Raw genomic sequence first — 27,220 nt, forward strand, 5'->3', positions numbered from 1 at the left:
TTATTTCTTTGAATCCTGGACAGAGTAAAAGAAAATCAAGCTTGGGATAAGAAAACCGGAGCTTCATTTCTAGTCCTCATTTTTTGTTGCTGGAGATTTTAGAGCAGGTGCAGTAATCTGCCTCGCTCCTATGGTTCCTTGGTGCTGTATTCAGAACCCAGGTATCCATGAACGCCTGGTTCATACTCCATGGTCTGCACAAAGTCATCCCTAGCTGTCCAGGCAGCCCACTCTGGTCTTGATTACCATAAACTGAAAATTCCTTTGATACACTCTTGCATTATTGGTTGCCTTATGTTGTTAATCATTTATCAAACTATCTATGTTGTTAATCATCTATGGAACTATCTATCTACCTCTGACAATTTAAAAATCTCTAGTAGGAACCAACGCCTTCTCCTTGACAGCCAACTCCTTGAATTATGGACCTCAGACTCCCTGGGGAAAGTGACAATATAAGATATACCACTTGCTGTTTCTAGACACCACTCACCTAGGACATTGAACTTGGGTGATACTCAAAGTTGGACTCAACATTTTCTAAAGGGCTTATTGAGAGTGGCACAAGAAATATGTTGTATGATGTAAAAGGCATATGAAATCTGGATCCTCTTATTCAATCCAACAGAACATCTACTGAGCACCAACTATGTGCTAGATACTATACCAGTTGTTATGGATACAAAGCGGTACTTAGCCTTCATAAGGGAGGCCCACCAGTCAACAGATGACTTAGTGATCAGGATGTTCTGGGGACCCAGGAGAGGAACCCTGGTCCAGCCAGGTGATGGTGAGGGAAGGAATGAGATGTCAGCAGAGTGGGTAGGCTGGGGTAGGGTTACTGTATTTCAGAGAGAGATTGAGCCTAGGCCAGAGGGTGAGGGGACCTTGTTGTGACTGTTGAACTGGCCTGTTTTCCTTGTTGACTTTTAGGCCAGGGCTGATCAGAGCTGCTGACTTATTTGAGTTTGCAGCACAGGAGACTGGGCCTCCCAGCTGGAGGAGGGGGCGGGCTGCTAGCTACCTCCCAGTGCTGCTCTGGACCACCCTGGGAGAGGAGGGCTCTGGGGGACCTGGCACATTCCTCCCGCAAGATCCCTGGCCGCAGCCTCTGCACCACGCCCTCGGCCTAGGCCAGGTGTGCGCCCTCCTTGCGGCGAGGGGGGGCCCGGCAGCCGGGGTGAGCGCTTTTACAGCTCCGAGTGTGCCGTGTGTTTGTCTGCCTCCCGAGGGCTGGGTCCTCCTTATTCACAGGTGAGTCACACCCTGAAACACAGGCTCTCTTCCTGTCAGGACTGAGTCAGGTAGAAGAGTCGATAAAACCACCTGATCAAGGAAAAGGAAGGCACAGCGGAGCGCAGAGTGAAAAGCTCCCAGCGGCGAGGCGCCGGGCAGCTCCCCTGCAGCGGCGGACGGCGCGGCCCGGCCCGGCCATGCCCGCGCTCTGGCTCAGCGGCTGCCTCTGCCTCTTGCTCCTCCTGCCTGCAGCCCGGGCCAACTCCAGGACGCCAGGTGAGTCCCTTCCCGGAAGAACAGCGCAGCCCTGGGCCGGGAACTGGCCTTGCCCTGCAGACCGTGATGGCTGCACGCACCTCCGAGGAGCCCCGCTTTGCAAGAACCTCCTCGGAGCGCCCTCCTCCTCCGCCCTGTGGGGCTCCTCCAGAGGGTGCTTCACAATAGTATTATATACTATTTACCAATACTATGTAAAGCTGTCTGATTTAAAATGTGAAGCCAATGGATTGTGCCAAACCAGGGTTTTCTTCCCTTCAAGAACCTGCCTTCTTGAGTGTTTATATATTTATTTATTTTTGATCAAGGGGCTCTGGTTTAATCAGTAACACGTGGGTATATAAATTCTTTTCCCACAGTGTGTCCCCACCCCCCACAGTGTATTTTTATTGATGGAATTTTGGTGGGAATATTTTCTGTGACCTTGAACCCCATGAAGGTTGAAAAGGCACCTCATCCCTCTGGAATTCCCATTTCTTTGGGATGGAAAATGAGCCTTAAGAGTCTTAACAATGCTTTTCCTTTTGCATAGTGTTACTTTTTATAGTATTTTCACATAATATTTATTCAACAGGCATTTATTGGGCACCTATGTCATAGACCATTTGATCTTATCTAGAGCACCCAGTGGCTGTCACGTCGTGAGAAGTTCAACTCCTATAAACAAAACTTCCTGGGCACCTAGCAACAGTATACTGTATGCATGCATCAGCCTTGACAACACATAATGGGTGTTTTTTTTAAGTTTTAGTTAGTAGTCACTGAATTTTACCAATGATATTTGCCTAATTACCTCAAATTTTGGGGTTTATTTTTGCTTCTTGTATCTGATGGCACTTTGAGAATTATCTCAATACAACCAATATCCATTTTCACACGTGTGAACATGAGATCAAGTTCATGGGTACATGGAATTATCTTAGATACTCCATGTATTACTTCACAGTCTGGGTGATGCTAACTTGAATTGTACTTGAATGGCACAAATGTTTTAGCATGTATTTGAATGCATTTGATTCAGTCTTTTTTGTCTAAGATAATCTTGAAATTAACTTCCAGGTCATCATCCTTGATTACCATTTTAAAATCACTTATGAAAATGACCATGTAGGTTAGATTCCCTTAGAATAAATAGCTTTCACCTAGTGAGAAATATCCTAAAAGTAAGAATAGTCTTTGAGTATAAGAATTCAGAGAGACTGCTTATGGATCAACTCTTAGAATCCCCTGACTTAATAAATGAAAATATGGAAATGGATTTGTGCAACGCTACAGAAGCAGCTACTAGCAGAGACACATCTGAAATTTGATCTGTGGGTTCTTAGACTGGAGCTTTGGGGACCATTATAAAAGTAATAAGGGAACAGGTACATATGTTTTACATAGTAATTGTTGATACAGTTTCCCTTTTGGCTATAGTTGAGTGTATGTGTGTGTGTGTTAGCATTAGATAAAAGAAACAAATATGTAGGGAGATACCAGTTGTTTTGTGCTCCTCCTGTAGCTCAGCGGTAAAGAATCCGCCTGCAATGCAGGAGCCATAAGTTCTATCCCTGGTCTGGGAAGATCACCTGGAGAAGGAAATGGTAACCCATTCCAGTATTCTTGCCTGGGACATCCCATGGACAGAGGAGCCTGCCGGGCTAGGGGTCTGAAAAGAGTTGGACACGACTTAGTGACTGACCAACAACAACATCAATTGTTTAATGAAATTAGAGTCAGGAGGACAGAGTTTAGACTCTAACTCCTCAAGTATGGAGAAGCTCAGAGTGTCTAGTAAGTCAGAAGGACTTAATGAATTGTTAAGTCAGAAGCAGTGTTTAGGCTCATTTCCAGACTTTCCCCTTTTTAAAAGACAGACCATTTAAAAATGTTAGGCTGTCTCCTCAAAGGGCTTCATTTGGGGTTCAACAAGAGTGTGAAAAGTTAGTGTTAGGCTAGAGCACACGGTGGCTCAGACGGTAAAGCGTCTGCCTACAATGTGGGAGACCTGGGTTCAATCCCTGGGTTGGGAAGATCTCCTGGAGAAGGAAATGGCAACCCACTCCAGTATTCTTGCCTGGAAAATCCTATGGATAGAGGAACCCGGTAGACTACAGTCCATGGGGTCGCAAAGAGTGGGACACAACTGAGCAATTTCACTTTCACTTTCAGAGCATACATGCTTTTCCATTTATGAGATGCTGGGATCTTGTGGGAGTTGGACTGAAAGTATGGTGCTTGCCATCTCCCAAAGTGACCCGCCTCTGTGCACCTCTGAGAGCCTAAAGCAAGAATATTGCTTCCTGGGTGCTACCTTGCAGGTGAAATTATAGTGTTAGATATAATCAGAGTTGGTTTCAGTTAAAGCACATGTTTTAGAGTCAGTCTGATCTGACTTTAAATTTTTGACTGCTTTGTTTACTAGTTCCTTATTAGTAACCATTCAGGCACCTCAGCTGCCTGGAGCCGGCTCTTTGCCTGTTAATTGGAGGCAATAGTGCTGTGTAACCTTGCAGGGATGTTGAAAGGAAGAGATGTTATTGTGAAGAACCTTAAAATGCCTAGAACTACATTTTTTTAATGTAGTTAAAAAACAGTGCAAGTGTAGTGAACTTGGATGCTTAGAGATCATTAAGAAAGTTAAAGATTCCCCCCAGGAGCTCACAGTTGGTGTGAATGTGGCTATAGCTCCAGTGGTCTGCATCATAGTTCCCTTGAGGAGGTGTGACTGGAGAAGGGAGGTAGGAATGCCACTAGAAATGTAGCCAAGAATCTGGTGGTGAAGAGCCTCACGTGCCAGGATCACGATATGCAGTTAGGTTAGTGCCCTGTGGCAAAGAAGGGTTGCAGAAGGTTTTTTTTTTTTTTTTTTTCCAGAGAAGGAAGGATTTATAATTTGCAGCAAGTAAGGAACACTTGATTTTCCAAAGCACGGTCACCAGGTTGCAGGTGGTTTCTAAGAAGAGTGGACGTGGGAAAGGTCACTCATTTAAGGGCTTAAAGGATGGAATTGAGCTAGGAGAGGCAAACAAATGGCCATTGAAATAATGCAAATGAGACTTGATGAGGGTTTTCTTCATGGTCATGAAACAGCAAAGAGGAAACAGATCACAGAGACATTTAAAAGGTGAAATTGGAAGAATCTGATGATCCAATGGGTGTGTGCATTAGGGATAATAGTAAGGGGAGACTGTGAGAAATAAGAAAGAGTCCAAGATGGGTTCAAGGCTTCAATTTCATGTAATTGGTTAGGCAGTGATGCCATTAAAGGAAATGAGGACTTTAACAAAAGGGTCAGATTTGAGAGCAAGGTTGGCAGTAGATGAAGAGAAGGAAGTGAGCTTCCATGGAGATATGTTGAGTTTGAGTTGCAAGTGGACATGTCCAGTGAACAGCTGGAACTATAATTTTGAAATTTAGAAGAAATTAAAACAATATAAAGTTGGGAGTCCAACAAAGCCTTGAAAATAGATGAGACTACCTGGGTTCAGTTCAGTCGCTCAGTTGTGTCCAACTCTTTGTGACCCCATGAACCGCAGTATGCCAGGCCTCCCTGTCCATCACCAACTCCTGGAGTTTACCCAAACTCATGTCCATTGAGTCGGTGATGCCATCCAACCATCTCCTTCTCCTCTTCCCTCAATCTTTCCCAGCATCAGGGTCTTTTCAAATGAGTCAGCTTTTCACATCAGGTGGCCAAAGTATTGGAGTTTCAGCTTCAACATCAGTCCTTTCAATGAACACCCAGGACTGATCTCTCCTTTAGGATGGACTGGTTGGATCTCCTTGCAGTCCAAGGGACTCTCAAGAGTCTTCTCCAACACCGTAGTTCAAAAGCATCAACTCTTCGGCACTCAGCTTTCTTTATAGTACAACTCTCACATCCATACATGAACACTGGAAAAAGACTACCTGGGAGAAAGAGGTAAAAGAAACATCAATACTTAACAAGGAGATGGAAGAATAGTGAAGGAACAGGAGGAAGGGGCATTGAGGCTAGGGGAGAATCAAGAAAGAGGAGAGTTTTTTTAGAGCAAGGAAGAGTTTCAACAATATCGGAGTCATACACAAATGAACCTATCTATGAAACAGAAACAGAATCAGGGACATAGAGAATAGACTGGTGATTGCCAAGGGGGAAAGTAGTGGGAGAGGGTTGGATTGGGAGTTTGGGGTTAACAGATGCAAACTATTATATATAGAATGGATAAACAACAAGGTCCTACTGTATAGCATAAGGAAATATATTCAATATCCTCTGATAAACCATAATGGAAAAGAATATGAAAAAGAATATACATATATATATATGTTTAACAGAGTCACTTTGCTGTTAACACAACATTGTAATTGCTGTTAACACAACATTGTAATTAACACAACATTGTAATTCAATTATACTTCAATTAAAAAATGTGAGAGTCATAAATTTCTACTTTAGGAGTCATAATTTCTACTCAGAGATAGAAATATGAATACACAAAAGATGAAGGCTAAGATGACACTATAGGATTAAGCCACTAGGTCAGTTTTGAACCACTTGTTCTAGAATGGTGAACTCAGAATCCAAAATTATTTAGATCACTAATTTAGTTTCTCCCATAGCCTGATGCTGGAAAAGAGGTACTTAGGATTGTGTTGTGATTAGTGGAAAGGGCCCCTGGAAAGATTTATACTCTCGTAGATTCTGTTATTTAACTTGTGGAGTGGTGGGCTTCCCAGATGGCTCAATGGTAAAGATTCCACCTGCCTATGCAGGCCGTACAGAAGACGTGGGTTTGATCCCTGGGTTGGAAAGATCCCCTGGAGAAGGAAATGATAACCCACTCCAGCATTCTTGCTTGGAAAGTCCTGTGGACAGAGGAGCCTGGCAGGCTATAGTCCATAGGGTTGCAAAGAGCTGGACACAACTGAGTGACTGAGCCCACACACAACTTGTTGGAATGGAATAGCATCCTGCATAGAGGTCCAGGCTCTATAGTAAGGTTGTGTTTATGTGTTCATGTGTGCTCAGTCATGTCCAACTCTATGTGACACCTTGGACTATAGCCCACCAGGCTCCTCTGTCCGCAGAATTTTTCAGGCAAGAATACTGTAGTGGGTTGCCATTTCCTCCCCCAGGGGATCTTTCCAACCCAGGGATCGAACCCGTGTCTCTTGCGTATCCTGCCTTGGCAGGTGGGTTCTTTACCACTGCATCACCTGGGAAGCCTCACAGAATGAGGTTCAAATCCTAGGTGCATCGTTTACCACTTAAGGGAATGACGCAAGCCACCCCCCATGTCGCTGGGTTTCCTCATCTCTAAGGTGAAGATAATGAATTGCTGTGATCATTGCATGTACAGCATTTTGCACAATGCCTAGTAAACACTCACAGTGTTCAGAATTACTATTATATAACTAATTGCTCTGCCAGTACCAAATGTCAGTATAATGCCTTCTGAGTTTTAAGTGGTAAAGTTTTGGAAGAGGCTCCTTTCATTAGTCCAGGAAAGGTGATGAGGAGTCCTCTGGCTCAGGCTGAAGTGAACTCTAAATTTTACCCAATGAAACAAACAGAATTCCTCGCAAGGAACCCAAAGCAGATTGGAATTTCAGGATTGAGTTTCATATCATTTCTTCTTACCTTTTGTCAACCATCGTACTTCATCACATACAAGTTCAGCATCTGTTACTTTCTGGAACATGCCCACGTATAAGATGACCCCCACATTAGATGATCTGTCACTTCTCAAATTCCATTTTTAGCATTCCTAAAGCCACTTTAATGCAGTTTTCCTCTATTTTGGATCAGGTGAATTGAGACACAGCTCTGTGTGTCTTATCTTTTGCTGCTGTCACTGAAAAGTATGCCATTTTCAGAAAACATGAAAAAGATTTAAAAACTATCCTGAAGCCCTCATTGTGATTATCACAGCATAATCATCTCAAAAGGGTTACTTAGCATAACTTTCAAGTGCTCGCAATTGTGGAATGATGAACTATTAGGAGAATTGTGTTTGATAACTTGGCCTCTTTCTTAATAAATATCTGAAACATTGGTTGAGGTCATTTCAGGTTAACATGTCTTCCCCAAATAATACTCTATTTTAAAAATAAAGTAACTGAGAAAGTGCTATGTAACAGAGATTTTGAGAAGACTTAAATGTGGCCTTATATTCATCTTATATTCAAGTATGTATAATAAATGGGAGTATAGAAATGCGTCAGAGTATAAGCTGAAAATTCCCATGTAGATTTAAATTCTGAGTGTCCTGAACTGGGGCAGCCACTGGTTTAGCTCCACTGATCCAAGAAGCTGAGGAAGAATGTGCAATCAGTGTTTATGGGAAAGTCAGGAGCATGAAATCAAGATGTTGAGGCCATCCTGGGAACATTTTTTCCCATTTAAGTTCTTAGTGGCTGAACTATTTTGACTTTTTTTTCTCCTAGAGAAATTTGCCAGGACAAGATTTAACAATCTATTATATTATAGACCAGTGTAGAAATAACACCATAGATTCTAGAATACTCTAGTCACAAATTAGACCAAATAGATTACTGAATCATACTGAGCTGTGTTCTAATATAATTCCCAGGTATATGATGTAATATTTGAGTCACACCCAAAGCCAAAAGCTGAGTCTTTTTTTGTGTCTGTGGGTGACTGTATGTCTGTATACATGTCTCCCCAACAAACATGGGCTTCCTCATGTCATAAAAGAAGAAAAGAATGGCAGCACTGATCAATGTGATGGACTTCCTCCATCACAAGAAGGTGGAGATCAATTGGGCAAATGTATATGTATCCTGGACTCCTTCAGTCCTCTTGACCTCTTTACAGAAACCTGACTGTGTCTTTTCCAGATTTTATTTTCTTTCATTGTGTGAATATGGATCTTCACACCCTAGAAAAAATTAAATTGCAGCCAGATCATTTCTCACACTAACTTAAACACTGGAAAAATGATCAGATCTTCAGCCATACCTGTATTGGGCATTTCTTATGAAAAGGTTTGCACGTTTCTTCTTTTATTAACAGCATCATGGACCTAAATGAGAATAACTCCTAAGGGTTTTCCACCAGAGCCTCTCCTTTTAAAGTTAAGGAAAACGACACTCAGGGAGGCAAAGTGATTGTCCAAATCCTCATCACTGGCTAGAGCAGAGCTGGGCTCCAGGATATGTGACCCTCATTTATAGATTGGAAAATTGAGGCACAGGACAGTGATTGCCTTGACCAGAGCCAGGCAGTTAGTAACAGGACTGGACTTCAGTTGCTAGTTTAATGTTCTTTAATAAGATACCTTCATGGCTTATTTCTAATTCTTTTAAGAATTTTCTTTTAAATCAATTTTCAGACCTGATGGACTCTTGGATCTATTATAACAACAGCCCTTATGTTTCTAGCTGGGACGTCTGTGTCCTGGCTTTTCAGAGCTCTGTGTATGTGAGTCCATAGTCCTTTAAAAACGGCAGTGAACAGCAGGGTAAAATCAGGCACAGACATGAGAGAAAATTTCAAATTACCAAGTTTCCTCTTCTATTTTTTTTTAAATTTTATCACATAGCTTGTAACTGACCAAGTGGCTCAAGAATCTTCACCACCACACAGCAACAGGGAAATCCTACCTCTCAATGTTTGGAAACTATAAAAGCATCAGTGTGTCCAGAGGCTATTTTTCTCTCCCTGGCTGGAGATTATTGGAATACGTTTTGAAGTTTTTCAGGATTCTGTCAGTTTCACGGCTAGAACACTGACCGCTCAGCTTTATACATACTTACTGTTCTTTCACGTCACGACTTATTTTGCTGTTGGTTAAAGGGGATTTCTAATGTTTAAAGATCATTTCTCATCTCAATAGGCCGGTCTACTCTGTGAGCCCAGTGGACCCAGTGGCATCCCAAAGCTGTGGTTCTTGTCTCTTCCGAGGGGTTGTACGTGGGATATGGTAGGAGGGGATCTTCACAGGCTGAGATCTTCAGGGACAGAGGCCAGGCCACAGCTGACTGGGCATGGCAAGTGACATCATTTATTTATTTATTTATTTTTATGTATTTATTTATTTGGCTGCATTGTGTCTTAGTCACGGCACGTGGGAACTTCACTGTGTCATGTGGGAACTTTTTATTGCATTGTGCGGGCTTCTCTCTAGTTGTAGCATGAGGACTCCAGAGCTTGTAGGACCATCTACAGGGAAGGTGGACCACTGGATCTTCCTTGTAGGAAGGTCTTAACCACTGGACCACCAACGAAGTCTCCATTTCATCCTTTAAAGTGATCTTGAATTTTACGGTTTTATGTATAGCTGCTTCTAGTTTTGGAGAAGGCAGTGGCACCCCACTCCAGTACTCTTGCCTGGAAAATCCCATGGACGGAGGAGCCTGGTAGGCTGCAGTCCATGGGGTCATGAAGAGTCGGACACGACTGAGCGACTTCACTTTCACTTTTCACTTTCATGCACTGGAGGAGGAAATGGCAACCCACTCCAGTGTTCTTGCCTGGAGAATCCCAGGGACAGAGGGGCCTGGTGGGCTGCCGTCCATGGGGTCGCACAGAGTCGGACACGACTGAAGTGACTTAGCAGCAGCGGCAGCAGCTTCTAGTTTTAGCTTCTTCAGGTGTGTCTCAATACGTTTTCTATTTAGAGCAAGAAACTGGAAAGGCACTTCCTTTGCTCACAGCTGGGATGTAGGACACTCGATCCTACTTTCTGCTGGAAGCTTCCTGGTCCAAATTCTTCTTACAATAACTGCTACCTCTCTTCGTGGATACATCAAAATGATTGGGTTCCTAAAAGACCATTTAATTCACTGTTCTCACTTTAAGCACCACAATTTTAATTTACTATTTTCAAGTGGATTTTTTTTCAGCAGTGAATTTTGAAGGAAAGTGCTATAAAATGCATTCCACACCTTTCCCGACATTGTAATGCACATGATTAAGATGGTCAGATAGCATCACCAACTCAATAGACATGAATTTAAGCAAACTCTGAGAGATAGTGAAGGACAGGGAAGCCTGGAGTGTTGTAGCCCGTGGGGTTGCAAAGAGTTGGACATGACTTTAGTGACTCAACAACAACAACAATGTACACAAATTACTATGTTCTTTTGGCAAAACTAAGAGCTCAAATGGTGCCTGCCTAGTAAGCATGCACATACCTAAATATGTATATCTTTGTTAAGGAATGTAGTGATAGCAAAAAAATCTGTGGCTAATCTCCTTGTACAAAAATATCTTGTTCATGAGAGCAATGAAAGGTTTAAAGAGGAAGAATCATTAGGTAACTTTTTTTTAAGGAGCCAAAAAGCGCAAATGTAAACAATAGAAAAACCACGTTTAATGTATACTCCATAAAGCATTTCAGGGCAAATCAGAATTTCCTTTTAAACTTTTCTTTATTCAGAGTCCTCATACATGATTTCTTTCCTTTTCACCCTCACTGCTTCAGGGGTCACCTCTAGCTGTCATGGACTCGCTAATGTCCTTTAGTTCAGACATTTCTTAAGGGGGCAGATGACACCTTTCACTGGGCCATGTACACTATGCTCATTAAGTAATAGTCAGATGTGCTTTCTGTATTGGGATGCTTTTCTTTGATGATCTCACGAAAAATAGAAATTCCTGCAGCAGTTGGCTCAGATAGTAAAGAATCTGTCTGTGATGCAGGAGACCTGGGTTCGATCCCTGAGTTAGGAAGATCCCCTGGAGAAGGGAATGGCTACCCACTCCAGTATTCTTGCCTGGAGAATTCCATGGACAGAGGAACCTGGTGGGCTACAGTCCATGGGGTTGCAAAGAGTCGGATATGACTGAGCGATTAACACTTTCACTTTCACAGCAATTTCTGTGGTCAGAAGGCTGTAGGGTAACAAGTGGTTGATGAACTTTGAGACAGAATCCTTACTGCGATCACTGTTGATCACACCATGTAGCTGACTCCTGCTGTCTTGGAGTCAAGCCCTTAAAGATACCATGTGTAAGAGAAGGGAGTCTCTTCTGTATCCTTTGTGTCCTAACCTTCTCTTCCCTCTCAGCTTTGCTAGTCAGACAGAAATTGGCCTCCCCAACCTTCCTGTTCACTGAGACCTCTCCCCCTGTCCCCGCTGTCTGCTGGGGCCCTGGTGGGGTGTTAGGGAAGACGTCTCCCTGGTCTAGTCCTCCCCAGCTGAGTCATCCATATCCTCCTGTGCCATTTCTAAGTCTAGATTACAATACAATGTGCTATGAACTTGTGATGAAAGTAGGTGACTCATTGTAAGCCCTAATCACTGAAAAGGAAAACGTGGTAAACTGAGTTTCATTGGCTCTCAATGACCAGACCGCTTAGAATCGAAAAGATTTGTCTGTACTCTATCATTCAAAATTTTCCATGGGATTTGAACACTGGCTACTGTCGGTCCTCTCAGAGCACTTCACGTTGCAGGCTTATTTGTACTGCCTGGGCATTTGCATGTCCTGGAAAACAAATGATCAGGCAGATTACAGCACCAGTGGTTCTGGCTGTGTTGGCCTAAAAGGAAGCTGTGAAAAATCTGAGGCAAAGAACTGAGTTCAGTTAAAAAGCTCTTACAGAGGGAAGTGCCTTTTGGGTTTTCTTATTTTAATTAGAAAACGTATTGCAACATACCTGAAGAAGCTAAAACTAGAAGTCACATATAAAATCGTAAAATTCAAGATCACTTTAAAGGGTGAAATGGAGACTTCCTTGGTGGTCCAGAGGTTAAGAATTCACCTGCCAATGCAAGGGATGTGGGTTCAATCCCTGGTCAGGGAACTAAGATCCCACGTGCTTCACGACACCTAAGCCCATTGTGTAGCAACTGCTGAGTTCTAGAGCCCTCATTTCACAACTAGAGAGGAGCCCGCACAGCGTCATGAAAAATCCTGCATGACACAATGCAGATCATGTGTGGTGCAACTATGACTCAATGCAGCCAAATAAATCAATAAATATCTTAAAATGAATAAATAAATGATGAAATGTTCAGATTTTGCTTGAAAGTATTTACCCAAATTGAGAAGCCTATGAAACCTTGGAAAGAAAAATCTCATATAGGAGATTTTAAACCTGGAAAATATGAGCATTTTCATTATCATCTTTTTAAAAATTATAATATAATAAAAATACTCATCTTGTCATCTTGAGTATCGTAGACACGAAGACTTTCAATTTTTGCAAATAGGATGATAGCTTCCAATGCCCTTGATACCAAACTGATAGATGTGTCAGGTTTTTCTTGCTTCAGACTTCGTAAGTAATGTGCATTTGGAGTATTTGTAGAAATAATTTAAAAAATACTTTATAATAGATTGCTACTTAAAGGACACCTGCTTTAATTGTTTTTGTTCTAAAAATAGGCATTTACCAGCTTTTTAAAGTGAGTATACTATTCTCTCCTTTACTTTTATTCACCATTTCTATATAGTTATTTATATTTGAACTTCTTGATGAAGACCCTCATTACAGCTGACTTCCCAGAGGTGATGATTGCTGTCTTTGAGCAGAAAAGGGTTGTCAGTACATGAGGCCAGTTCTTTGACTCAGAGGAAGGGGATGATATATAAATAATAATAAATTAAGATTGAATTTGTAGTGTAATTTCTTTGAACAAACAAAAGGGAGGAGAGTGGTTGGGATTGGTAGCCGCAACTCACATCTCCCCACTATGATGCTTTTCCTCTAAAGCAAGAATGTTAAGAAGCAGAGGAAGTAAAAACATAAAATGAAATATAAGTGAAATGAATGGGAGAGAGCTGAAATTAGGCTGGAAAAGTAGATAGGATTAGACAGTGCAAGTCTTTGTAAGCAATGTTTAGGAGTTCTGGTCTTTATCTAAAAATTTTTTAAAAGGCATCATAGAGTTTGAAACAGGGAGATATTGGTAAAATTTGTATTTGAAAAAGCTTTTCTGACTATACTGGGTGGAGGGAGGCAAGAGAATTTGCAGAGGATTCAGTTAGGAAGCTATGCCGGCAAGAGACGAGAGACCACTGGGATTTGGTCTCAAGTGGCTGTAATGGAGATAGACTTGGATGGGCTTGAGCTGTTTAGAGGATTATATTAATACAATTGGGCATTGACTAGAATATGGGCAAATGAGAAAGATAGAGACCCTATAAGGATAGCTCTCAGCTTCTGACTTGAAGGGATGACAAAGTTTGGTGGTGGTTGTTTTTTTATTTTTTTAATTGTGGTATAGCTGCTTGACAGCGTTGTGTTGGTTTCTGCTGTACAAAAACCAACTCATCTCTGTGTGTACACATGTCCCCTCCGTCTCGGGCCTTCCTCTCACTGCCCCCAGCCCACCCCCTAGGTCATCACAGGGCGCTGAGCTGAGCTCCCCGGGCCATCAGCAGGCTCCCACTAGCCATCGGTTTTATGCACGATAGCGTGCATATGTCAGCCCCACTCTCCCAACTCATCCCATCCTCCCCATCCCCTCCACCCCGTCCACGTGGCCATTCTCTACATCTGCATCTCTATTCCTGCCCTGCAAATAGGTACCATTTTTCTAGATTCCACATATATGTGTGAATACACGATATTTGCTTTTCTAACTCACTTCACTCTGTATGACAGGCTCTAGGTCCATCTTGGTCTCTAAAAATGACCCGATATCATTCCTTTTTATGGCTGAGCAATATTCCCTTGTATATACGTACCACATCTTCTTTATTCATCTGTCAGTGGACATTTACATTGCTTCCTATGGAGAACAATATGGAAGTTCCTTAAAAAACTGAAAAATAGACCTACCATATGACCTAGCAGTCCCACTATTGGGCATATACCCTAAGAAAGCCATAATTCAAACAGACACATGCACCCCAAAGTTCATCGCAGCATTATTTATAAGTTTGGTTTGTATATGTTTTCTGTAAAGAGCTTTTGAGACAACCAGTTGAAAATGTAAAGTGGATGGCTGGGCATGAGGATCTAATTGAGAATGAATTCTGGGCCAGGGAAGTATCTTGGTACGTCCACACCTGTTGTGGTTATTGAAGTCCTTGGCTTGGATGAGAGAGTTCTAGAGTTCTGTCATGAGAGGCATGGAGGCTCAGGACTCAGACTTGAGAACCACCAACACTTAACGTTGGGGCAAGGAGAGGATCCCACAAAGACTTGAATGGGGAGAGGTGAGAAGCCAAGAGGAGCCTGGCAGTATGGCATCATAGTATCCAAGGGGAGAGAGTCTCAACAAGGAAGCAGAAGAAAAGATTCGATGTCTCAGAAAGGGAATGAGAGGCAGAAAATACAAGAAAGGAAACATGAGGCACATACCTGTCTCATCCTCTAAATTAGGAAGAGAATTAAGCACCATCCCTAAGCGGTTTCTATGTGGACTTATCCCCAGGAGATTCCAGGTCACTTGTTCTAAACTTGCTGTTGTTTAAGTGATTCAGTACTAGTGCTCTTAGCAGCTGAAATGGCAACAAGAGCAGCGAAGCTCTACGTAACAGGAGCCAGCACACACTGTCAGGTTCAAACATGACGCTCAGATTCCTAGCTCCTGAGATAGTCCCACACAGGGGCCAAATACACTGCCTGTCAAGACTGCCTGATCACGGCAAACTGATCTCATGGTCTCACACCTGCCTCACCCCTGCCCCTCCTTGCACGCAGTCCTAGGCATGTTGCCCTTTGCGAAGGTAGCTTCAGGCTCACACGCAGAGGTCAGGCCATCCTGGCGCTGAAATGGTTCATCCAATGAAAGCTGCAACCTGGAAGTCTCATACGCTCCTTCCAGCAGAAGTATCACGCTCCTCTAGCAATTCTTGCTGTTCTCACCTCCCCTTAGTTTTTACTTTTTTTGGTACAAACATTAGCTTTTTTTTTTTTTTACACTGAATGCCTTATATGTAGACAATGAAAACTTTATGTCTTAATGTTGAGGAAATTTCATGTTGGGTCCCTAGAGTCCTGGGAAATTTCTCTATGTTCCAGTTCTTGTTCAGCTTTTCTAGAATCAGACTGCCTTCCTTCTTTCCTTCCTCTGTCTGTTCTTCCATCCATCCTTCCTTTCAGCCATCCTTTCCTCTAAAAGTCACAGTCGCAAGCCCTGTACTAAGTACGATGGGCTCTATCGACTGAAAAAAGTACGCACAACCTAAAAGTTGAGAGTTATGTTTTATTTGGTGGAATCTTTTAGAACTTAGGCCAGGAGGGAGCATCTCAAGTAACCCTGAGAGAACTGCTCCCAGGAGGTGGGGTGGGTGGGAGGAGCAGGTATATAGAAATTTTCTAACAAAGGGCAGGTAGCCAGAATGTCAAGGTTTTTTGTTTGTTTGTTTGTTTTGTTTTGTTTGTAAACTAAAGAAAACCAGATATCCCAAGTTAAGGAATTTAGCACTTTTCTATGTATGGAAAGATGCAAGAGTCGGGACTCACTGAAACCATTCCTTTGATGTGCACCTCATCTGTCTGGGGCCAGAATCCTGTGTTTTCACATCCTGAGCTCCCTTTCCTTAGGGCTCAGCCTAGGGAGTGACTACAGTCTGATGGCTTCTAGATGGCGGCTGTTCTTCCTGAGTTCCTTTAGAGTTCACTGACTCACGTTGGAGGGCCGTAATCTCTGATGAATGACTGTGACTTGCTTGTTTACTGATATGGCAAGTAATATTCCTTTTCTCAGATACGAAAGTGAGAAATAGAGGAAGTTAGTCATGTACACAAATAGGGATGACTCAGGATAGAAAGTGCTAAGTGCCATGAGAGAGATGGAGATGAAGACCTGTGGGCAATCAGAGAGGGAAGCTCTTAACCGGTTATCACTATGGACCAATGCCATCTAATTTTTGTTCCTAAGATTGCTCTTCTGCAGAGTGAGTTCAGAGAGGGTGGGAGCAGGTAGTGCCCAGGCAAAGGAAACAGCAAGCCTAAAGGCCTAAAGGGAAATAGCTTGTGCACCCCAGGATTAGTGCACGCCAGGGTCTATGTGTTGGAGTCCAATGAACAGGAGATAGAAAGAGGACCAAGGTTCAGGGTGGAGAAGTCAGCAGGGCCAGATCTAGAGGGTTTTGAGAGGAGTTCAGATTTAAAGTTTTGTTGTTACCGTTAGAGCACTAAAAAGCACAAGGCTCCATCATGCGAAGGTGGAAATTAGATCAGCTTGGTGAAAAGCAGAGCCGCATCTTTTATGTTTAGAACAATAGAAAGAGGACCTGCTTCTATACACATGGTCACAGGAATGCCAAGTTGTTGATCCGTTCTCCTAATTGCTTTCAACATTTCCTCTGGAGAATTTAAAATGAGGGCTTGATGAACTGCAGCCCCTCATGCTGATTATTCCAAGACCTTGCCCCAGTACAACCCTAGGAAATATTTTCAGTTTCCTTTCATTCTCTGAAGGATACAGCTTGGAAACAGCCTTTGGCCCCAAGCTTCCCGTCCCAACCGGTTGGAGTTGTGTGTCAGAGAGAGGGTGGGAGTGTTAGGTGGGCCGGAGGCGGTCTGCACACCTTGCTGCATTGTTTGCAGACGGACCGTGCTTCCTGGCGGGGAGCCTGGGGGGTGGTGGGCGGGTCAGCCTGCCTCTGGCTGCCCCGCGGGCTTTTCTAAGAAGTACCTTGAGGGTCAGCAATGGTGTGCTATTACAGTTATTATGATAATCAAAGCTTAAGTGCCAAAGAAGCAGCATACATCGCAGTCAGACAACAATTACCACCCACGTTTTCCTAGACTGAAAGAAATACAAAAATGTCCTGAGTGGCAGGTTTGGTTTCTGAAGTGTTTATGCAGGGCTTGAGGTGAACTTGGTGAATCTCCTTTCTTTAGCTTCTGGGGAGCATCCCTGCTGACAGGGCAAGGATTTAGGAGGGGTGGAGTGAGGGGATGGGGAGAGGATAGGACAAAACCTTAAAAAGATGTCCCTAATTTGGAAAGAGTACCATAGAAGTGAATAGTCAAATAAGGGTAGTGGGTAGGCCCTGGTTCCTGTGATACAGAATCAGTGAGACAGGGAGAAAGATTCTGCCAGTCTTAATTCCTAGACCCTATAAGTCTTCAGGTCTGTTCAGGGTTCAAGTCTGATTTGTTTCTGTATTTTCTGATACAGTAATAGCTTGATGCCTAATCCTGGACTTATGCCTGTCCATGGTAGAATGAGGAAAACTGTGATAACATGATGTGTATGAGACAAAGGACATGTCCAAGATGTGTATGTGACAAAACCCAATGTATATCAAATAAGTGTATATTTAATATCTTATTTGGAATTCTCCAGGCAAGAATGCTAGAGTGGATCTCCATTTCCTTCTCCAGCGGATCTTCCCAACCCAGGGAATGAACCAAGGTCTCCTGCATTGCAAGCAGATTCTTTACTGGCTGAGCCACCAGGGAAGCCCATATAAAACATTATGATTCCCTTTATTGAAATCTTGCTGGCTCGCAAAGCCCAGTGTCCGAGCACCAGGGCAGTGCCCCTGTTAGATGTGAAGTTATACTTACTAAATGATTGAAATAAATGTATGTCTTTTCCTCTAAGTCTCATGAAAACTCCATGAAGTCTTGGACATCTGTTGGTTTTTAAAAAAAAAAAAAATTATTTATGGCTGTGCAGGGTCTTCATGTGGGCTTTCTCTAGTTGCAGTGAGCCGGGGCCACTCTTCATTTCAGTGCATGGGCTTCTCACTGCAGGAGCTTCTCTTGTTGCAGAGCACAGGCTCTAGGTGTGTGGGCTCAGTAGTTGTGTCTCATGGGCTTAGTTGCTCCACAACATGTGGGCTCTTCCAGGATAGAACCCATGTCCCCTGCATTGGCAGGCAGATTCTTAACCACTGGACTCCCAGGGTAGTCCCATCTGTTGGTTTTTATCTACCACTAAATCCCTGGAAACAGGGTCTGGCACATAGATGTTTAGTCTATATTTGTTGGATGAATGGACTTGGACAAATGATTCCCAGTGGACCCAGGACATGTCCAGGATCCCCATCTTTATAGTTGTATCATTTGCTTTTGTGTCAAGGCTCCCTGATGGAAACTAGACAATATAGTTAAAAAATTTACAGCTGGCCCCAAATTTAGAAGAATAGCAAGTAGATTTCAAAACAAAAATTAAAAAAAAATTCTATAACAGATTTAAAGCTGAACAAGGCTAAACATAAAAAAAGGAAGTATAATAAAAAACATTTTTAGAGTTTCCTCTTGTTTTAAAATGTATTAAAGGTGTGTGTGCTCAGTCACGTCCGACTTTTTGCGGCCCCATGGACTATAGCCCGTTAGGCTCCTCTGTCCGTGGAATTCTCCAGGCAAGAATACTGGAGTGGGTTGCTATTTCCTCTACTCCAGGGAATCATTGAACCCATGTCTCCTGCGTTTCCTGCATTGGCAGGCGAATTCTTTACCACTGTGCCACCTGGGAAGCGTACATAACCCTGGGCTTAAAGAGAAGCCCAACTGAGAGAGGAGGGTAGCTTACAATAGGTTTGCAGCAGAGTTCCAGAGTGGAGAGATGCTGCCTAAAGGCCTCCTGTACTGGAATTATATGAAGGCGTCTCCATTGAAGGCTGTGAATTTTAAAGGAAGAACATCAGTTCTTTCATAACAGAGCTTTAAAGCAGAAAGGACAGAAGGAAAGGGAAATGGTTAAAAAAAGATTATAACGGGGTTTTCTATTTTTAAAATAATGCTCTAAAAATACATCACTTCCTAATGAAATTAACTTCTACGAGCAAAAAATTTGTTTTGAATGAAAAAAGACACAGTGATCGACTTCCCTGGTGGTCCGGGTAGCTAAGACTCCACACTCCCAATGCAGCGGGGTCTTGATCAGGGAAGTAGATCTCACAAATGCAACTAGAAGTTTGAATGCTGCAGCCAAGATCTAAGATCCTGCAAGACCCGGCGCAGACAAATAAATAAACAAAATAGACATAAAATAAATACAAAAAAAGAAAACGGAGACCACACAGAAAGCAGAAAAGAAAAAAAAAAACAATGAGACGTTTGAAATTATTTCGAGATTGTTCCCAAAGGTCATCCAGGGCAGGGAGGGCACTGGCTCAGTGTGGGATCCAACTGGACAGCCTCACAAGGATCGTTGGCTGGTGGATTTAGCTCTTGTTCGTGCCTAATGAGCTGCTTGGCAGAAATTTCACAGCACATGACAGTGGTGTGGCACATCTGTTGGAGATCCAGAAAAATCCGTTACACAAACATTCGTTGGGAAAGATTTGGCTTGGCATCAGTTCTGTGAAAAAGCCCTGGGAGTTTGAACTGAATGCAAACTTCTTGGGCTGTGCATTTAGTGAAATATTAGGCTCATCTGTGGAATTATAATATCTGGTCCTGCTTTAAGCTGAGCTGTTCAACCCGCACTTGAAGAGCTGTAATAAATTCTGCTCATTTAAAGAAAGGCAGTGAAAATGAGAGTTTGTTCCTAGGAGGGGAGTCCAGATGAATCTAGATATCGTGACCTGGGAAATGGTTGAAAGTTCTGGAGGTAACAGATCTTCAGCTTAACCTGAAGAAGAGAAGGCTAAAGATGAAGATGGTCCTATCTTCAGATACTCAAGGGCTTGGTTAATGCAGCACCTTGTAAATGTAAATGTGAGAAGTGTCTGATGAGTCAATAAATAGAGAAGAGAGTAGGTGTGTCTGTGTATGTGTTGTTGTTGTTTTCCACAGAAGAACAGAATGCATGATAAAATTGCAGGGACATCCCCGGTGGCTCAGTGGGTAAAAATCTGCTGCCAATGCAGGGGACGTGAGTTCCATCCCTGGTCTGGGAAGATCCCACATGCCTCAGGGCAACTAAGCCTGTGTGCCACAGCCTCTGAGCCCAGGCACCTAAAGCCTATGCCCTGCAACAAGAGAAGCCACCGCGATGAGAAGCCCACGCTCACTGCAATTAGAGAAAGTCTGTGCACAGCGATGAAGACCCAGTGCAGCCAAAAATAAATAAAATATCAGATGAGTAAGAAAAGGAGGGAAACCAATGAAAAATTATACTTTAAAAAATAAAATTGCATAAAAATAATTTGTAACAATCAGAGCTGTCTCAGGAGGGATGGGACATCTTGCAGATTAGGAAGAACTGGAGAAGAGGCTGAATAACTCTCCATGAGGGAGTCATAAAAAGAATACCTACACACAGTAGCAGACCAGAGCCTTGAGACACAAGAGTGACATAGAGAGGTGAGAGCATTGCAATTGGACACACCTGGAAGCGGTTACACCTTTGCCACTTGGCTGTGTGAGCTTAGGTGAAACACCTACCCCCTCTACGCATTCATTTCTTCATCTGTTGAATGAGGATTATTAAACCCATGTTAAAGTGTTATTGCAAGAATTAACTGAGCTGCTGAATGTAAAGTCCCAGAAACAGACTGGTCTCTGGATAGAGGTTCTTGACTTTGCTCAGATTAGGGGCACCCACAGGAGTAAGAGAATGATTTTTAGGAGCTACTACCAAGAAGTCCCTTATGAAGGTAGCAGCTATACTTAGTCACCTTTGCCACCTTTGTGCCTTCAGAGCTGACAAGGCCTGCACAGGCAGCTGCTCTGTACATGTTGGTACATTTGCTGACTTTTAAAATGAGTCCCCAGGGTAAGTCATGGCCCTGGACTTTGCCAGAGACAAGTTCTCACTAGGGTTGCATGGCCAGTAGAGACAGTGTCTCAGGGGGAAAGAAAGTGGGTTTTGGCAATAGACAGAGGTTCAAATCCCAGCTTTCCACTGGCTCAAGTTAGTTAACTTTTGTGAGCTGCATTTTTCTCATCTGAGGCAATACCTCTCTCCTGTGAGTGAGGGGTGAAATAGCATAGACCAAGGACTTGATCTTTTCTCAGTGGGATCCTTTTGACAACCAGGGAGGTAGAAAACGCAGTCTACGTTTATAAAAGAAATAAGATTCAGAGAGTTGAAGTGATTGCTTGAGGAACTAGCAGAACTGGTACTTGATACCTTCCTTTTAACCCCAAGGCTCATCATCTTTTCCAGAGCGTGGCTGAAACATTTGTTGGAGGTCTGCTGTGTGCCAGGTACAATACTAAGGATTTCCCCTGTTAACTCATTGGCTGTTCCGGTCCTGCATGGAGATGTTAGTCACCCCACGAGTCTCTTTAGAACATGCACAGCGTAAACTTTCCTAGACATCTGGGGAAAGTCCTTCTTAATGGGACTGTGGTTCTTTTTGATGCCTGGCTTTGGGAGAGACACTTATGACACAGTGAGAAGGGAGGAAATACCTGTCCAGATAGTCATATTAGCTCCTCAAGCAAAGGGAACCCTCCTACATTGTTGGTGGGAGTGTAAATTGGTGCAGCCTCTATGGGAAACAGAATGGAGGTTCCTCAAAAAACTAAAGTTGCTATGTGATCCAACAATCCTGTTCCTGGGCATATATCGAGACAGAACTATAATTTAAAAAGACAGATGTACCCTATGTTCATGGCAGCACTGTTTACAGTAGTCAAGACATGGAAACAACCTAAATGTGCATCAGGAGATGAATGGATAAAGATGTGATACACACACACAATGGAATACCACTCAGCCTCAAAAAGAATGAAATAATGCCATTTGCAGCAACACAGATGGACCTACGATTATCGTGCTGAGTGAAGTCAATCCGAAAAAGACAAATAGCATATGATATCACTTATAAGTGGAGTCTAAAATATGGCACAAATGAGCTTATCTATGAAACAGAAACAGACTCACAGGCGTAGAGCACAGATTTGTGGATGCCAAGGGGGCTGGGTCGGGGAGGGATGGATCGGGAGTTTCGGGCTAGCAAATGCAAACTATTACATATACAGTGGATAAACAGCAAGGTCCTACTCATGGCACAGGGGACTTATTCAATATCCTGTAACAAATCATAATAAAGGATATGAAGAAGAATATATATACGTATGTATAACTGAATCACTTTGCTGAACACCAGGAACCAATATAACACTGCAAATCAACTGCATTTCAATAAAGTAAATTAAAAAAAAATTAGCTCCTCATCCTTGATCATCACTGGAGAGACAGATGCTGTAGGTCTTGAACAGATCACACCTTCAGCTGTTTCACAGTCGTGCCAGAGCGCACGTCCTGGTGGTCCTCAGGTCTTCTCCAGCCCATAGACTTGTACTGTGGGGTTTCATTCCTTGCAGATATTTAAATCAGGACTTTTCACATAAAAATACGTAATAATAGAGCTTTGGTTTGTCTTGAGGTGTCGAACAGTCTGGCAAAACTGACCTCAGGTAGTTTTGTGTTCTCCAAGGCAACACTCCTCCTGCACCGCTTCCTTTAGGTAAACCAAGAACTCCCTCTATCATCCTGCTGCCAATTTCATCCCATTACCTTTTGCCACTGAGCAGTTTAAACTAGTATGTAGTACCCCGGGCATCACTTTTATTAATAATAATAATAAAACACCTAGGAGGATTGCCCTGACTTGTTTTCCGCTGACGATGTCTTTTTTTTTTTTCCCCTAATCCCTAGTCTGTGATTGCAATGGGAAGTCCAGGCAATGCATCTTTGATCAGGAGCTTCACAGACTGACAGGAAATGGATTCCGCTGCCTCCACTGCAGTGACAACACTGGTGGCATTCACTGTGAGAGGTGCAAGGAAGGATTTTACCGCCACAGGGAGAGAGACCGCTGTTTGCCCTGCAACTGCAACTCCAAAGGTAGCTGGATAAAATGGGGGGAATGGGGGGAGAGAATGGGGAGAGAGGGAGGGGGAGGGGAGAGAATGGGGAAGCAGGGAGGCAGGGGAAAAGAGAGAGAGAGCAGACCAAGAGGCAGATGTTCAGTTTTTTTGAACAGACGCTTCCCAGTTGGTCCGGTGGTTAAGACTCCACAGTACTCCCAATACGTGGGCACAGGTTCCATCCCTGGACTAGGAACTAAGGTGCCCCATGGCACAGCCAAAAGTAAACAAACAGAACAGAAAACTATATTGCAAAACTATAGTCCTTTCAACATAAGAACATATAATTCTAAAAATAAAGTATACTTAAAAATTTCTAGAACAATTAGGAATCTACTAGACACTGTTGTTTTTTGGTTTTTTTTTTTAGCAATTTCAATCTGAAAGGAAATACATTTTTCTTAAGGCTAGGTTGTAGGAACCAGCTGTGGTCCTCAGGGCACATTAGTTGGAATTCCAGCCCTGAGAGAGGCACATGATGACTTTTCCCAGTAGATGACAGTCTTTGACCTGGAGAAGGAAATGACCACCCACAAAGAAGCTTGTATTCTTCCAGTGATAGTTCTTCATTTCCATAACTATCTCTTCGACCAGCCTCTCAAAAATAAGAGATTAGAAAGAAACAGTTCTGGTGCTGTGCTGGGTGCTGGCAAGATAAAGTGAGACTAATGGAAGAGACAGACACAGAATAGGTAGATTAGAATCCTTCACAGGGTTGTGAGCAAGAGAAGATAGAACAATAAATAAGACCTAATAAGGCGGCTGGTTCATAGGAGAGCTTGTTTTTGTTGTTCTTGTGGTTTTAAGTGTATCACCCACTGCTGTATTCTCAGAACTATAGGTAGTTTATGTGTACACGGATGCACATGTCCTGCTGTAGTCATCATGAAAAGTGAAAGCATTAGTCGCTCAGTCATGTCTGACTTTTTGCAACCCCATGGACTGTGGCCCGCCAGGCTCCTCTGTCCATGGGGATTCTCCAGGCAAGAATACTGGAGTGGGTAGCCATTCCCTTCTCCAGGGACTCTTTCTAACCCAGGGATTGAACCGGGGTCTCCCTCTTTGAGACAGATTCTTTACCATCATAGCCATGGGCAGACAGTAAAGACAAGTTAGTAAATATAAAGAGGAAGAGAGAGAGAAATATTTAGGACTTAAAAAATTAAAAACAATTTTTTTTTGCCACACCATGTGGTACATGGAATCTTATTTCCCCAACCAGGGATTGAACCAGTGCCCCCTGCATTGGAAGTGGGGAGTCCTAACCACTGACCACTAGGAAGTCCCTAAAGTTGGGACTCTTTAAAGCTACCTTATTTGTCTATTGTCTTCCTTGGCTTATCTATTTCTCTTTGCCAAAAAGTGTTTAATAGTATAATGTGATCAATGTTAATTTACCAAAAAGGTATAGCCTTATGACTCAGTATAGTTCTGTGGAGCCAATTCTTAACAGCAGTTGAAAGAATCTAAAAATGGGCAGGCTTTGGCCTAACCATGACTTGCAAGTGGCGTGTGTCAGGGAGCCTTTGAAAACTGGGGTGACCCCATGGTGATACAGACCCATACACCGGCAATCATTCTCAGATTCACCAGACTTGCTGCTACCATATGGTTTGAGTCAGATTTGCTCAGTTTTGTGGCTTTGACTCAGCATCCAGAATCTTTGGGGTTTAGCAATTCTCCCTCTGAACCAAAGAAAAATTAAAAGAAAAATGATTTCACTTTAAAGGGCATTTTAACTTCTCTGACAAGCCCGTATCCCCTTAGGTGATGCAGCTTTGTTGTGAGTCACTGGAGTTGGGTCATCCCAGCAAAATAATCAGCGTGAATGTGATGAGAAATGTAATTGGCTCAGCTGGAAAGCCTGGCCTGAAGACAAGGCTATTAGTCTGGGAGTAGACAAGGAACCTGTGTCGTGAAGAGAGATGGTGAAGAGGCTTTACCACGCCATTGCTTCTTTTCCACTCTGTAGTTTGTTGCCACCCAGCAACAGTGAGCCCAGTTCTTTCTTTTCTTTGGGGAAATAGAGATCTCAGACTCAGGGTGAACAACCTAGTAGGAAGCGGTGGAGCCCAGGGATGATTTATGTCTTGTATGATATTCATAGTTAACATGAATTACACGCTTACTCTGTGCCAGGCACTTTTCTAAACACTTTCATCCACTAATTAATTTAATCTTCACAAATAACCCTGTGAAGACGGTGCTATTATTTTCATTTTACAAATGAGGTATCAGAGGCTTAGAGAGGGAGGTGATGAAACTTGTTGAGGGCTGAATGGCACATCGGTGGTAGGGGCTGTTCCCACTATGTGCCATCTCTGGCTACCTGTTGGCTGCACAGGTCACAAAATCAGTAGCTAGAATTTAATTCTCCATGTGATCTCTCAGTTTCCCCATCAGCCAGAGGGTATTTTTCACTTTCAAAATATAACTTCCCAAGGGAATTTGTTGTATATTCAATTTCAAACTCGGAAGAATTCATCTCACCAAAAGCTGCCATTGTATGCATGGCAAATGAAGCCAACAGCATTTATAAGCCCCAAAGTGGTCACAGATTTTGGATGTTACACCAGTTTCTTCTAAATATGCCAACTAAACTTATTTTTAGGTGATGATTTTAGAGGCTCAGCATCAGGGCTAAATTATCCTCAGTTCTTGTAACCCTGATAACCTTCTGTGATACTTTGAAATTCACTCTGTGTGTGTGTTTTCCTCCCCTGATAACTAAATTCTTGAGATCTGTACAGACTTGAATGATATTGGGTTTGTTCTCTTAATTTTATTTTTTTTTACATATGTATGAGCCAGGCAGTAGATAACTCAGACTATAACTCAGACTATAACATTTGAGTTGTTGTTTTGAAACATGTCTTAGATAATAATTTAATTATTATTAAATATAGTGATTGAATAATAATAATTCTATTTAAAAATGCAAGCATCTATATTTTTAAAGGATTCTCAAAAGGAAGCAAGCCCTCTTAGTTTAAATATTAGTCATTTCAGAATATGTTCCTGAGTCCTCTAACACATATAGACAGTACTAAGTCCTGTAGTGCTTTTTGGGGACACACACTTGAAACAAGAAGCTGTTCTTCATCTATCCTTTAAACCCAGTTGTTCACAGTCCCTAAGAGTAGCTCATGATATAGGAATTGGTACAGGTGTTTTTATTTTAATGAGATACTTTGAAAACCCAATGCTATTATTTTGGAAGTTTGGGAACATGAAATAAATCAGTCCTGTTTATAGTAAGAGCCTGTGTGTGTTTCCATGTCAACTTTGCAAGGCTTGAAGGAGGCCTAGAAGATACAAGCATAAACCACTTTTGTGAGCACTTACTATATGTGAGATGTTGAGTTGAGTTGAGTTCAGTTCAGTTTCTCAGTCATGTCCGACTCTTTGCGACCCCGTAGACTGCAACTCACCAGTCCTCCCTGTCCATCACCAACTCCCGGAGTTTACTCAAACTCATGTCATTGAGTCGGTGATGCCATCCAACCATCTCATCATCTGTCGTCCCCTTCTCCTCCTGCCTTCAGTCTTTCCCAACATCAGGGTCTTTTCCAGTGAGTCAGTTCTTTGCATCAGGTGGCCAAAGTATTGGAGTTTCGGCTTCAACATCAGTCCTTCAGGACTGATCTCCTTTAGGATGGACTGGTTGGATCTCCTTGCAGTCCAAGGGACTCTCAAGAGTCTTCTCCAACACCACAGTTCAAAAGCATCAGTTCTTCAGCACTCATCTTTCTTTATAGTCCAACTTTCACATCCATACATGACTACTGGAAAAACCATAGCCTTGACTAGATGGACCTTTGTTGGCAAAGTAATGTCTCTGCTTTTTAGGCACTTCATATGTTTTAGTTTGGGCTTCCCAGGTAGCTCAGTGGTAAAGAATTCACCTGCCAGTGCAGGAGACTCGAGTTTGATCCCTGGGTTGGGAAGATCCCCTGGAGAAGGAAATGGCAATCCTCTCCAGTATTCTTACCTGGGAAATGCTATGGACAAAAGATCCTGGTGGGCTATAGACCATGGACTAGTAAAAGAGTTGCTTCTGAAAAGCTATTTTAGGGAGGGTTTTCTTA

At 42.8% G+C, this 27,220-nt stretch overlaps 1 protein-coding gene across 1 annotated transcript in view; it reads left to right on the top strand.

Annotated features, from left to right (window-relative positions):
• Positions 1 to 1,337: 1,337 nt before the first annotated feature.
• Positions 1,338 to 27,220, top strand: part of LAMC2 (laminin subunit gamma 2) — a 69,091-nt gene continuing 43,208 nt past the window's right edge. The window contains exons 1-2 of the mRNA XM_061160883.1: positions 1,338 to 1,512; positions 22,921 to 23,109. Of these exons, the coding sequence (XP_061016866.1) occupies positions 1,434 to 1,512; positions 22,921 to 23,109 (268 nt within the window). The 5' untranslated portion in view covers positions 1,338 to 1,433. The remainder of the gene's footprint in view (positions 1,513 to 22,920; positions 23,110 to 27,220) is intronic.

This window comes from Dama dama, chromosome 14 (genome assembly GCF_033118175.1).
Source record: "Dama dama isolate Ldn47 chromosome 14, ASM3311817v1, whole genome shotgun sequence".
Taxonomy (NCBI): Eukaryota; Metazoa; Chordata; class Mammalia; order Artiodactyla; family Cervidae; genus Dama; species Dama dama.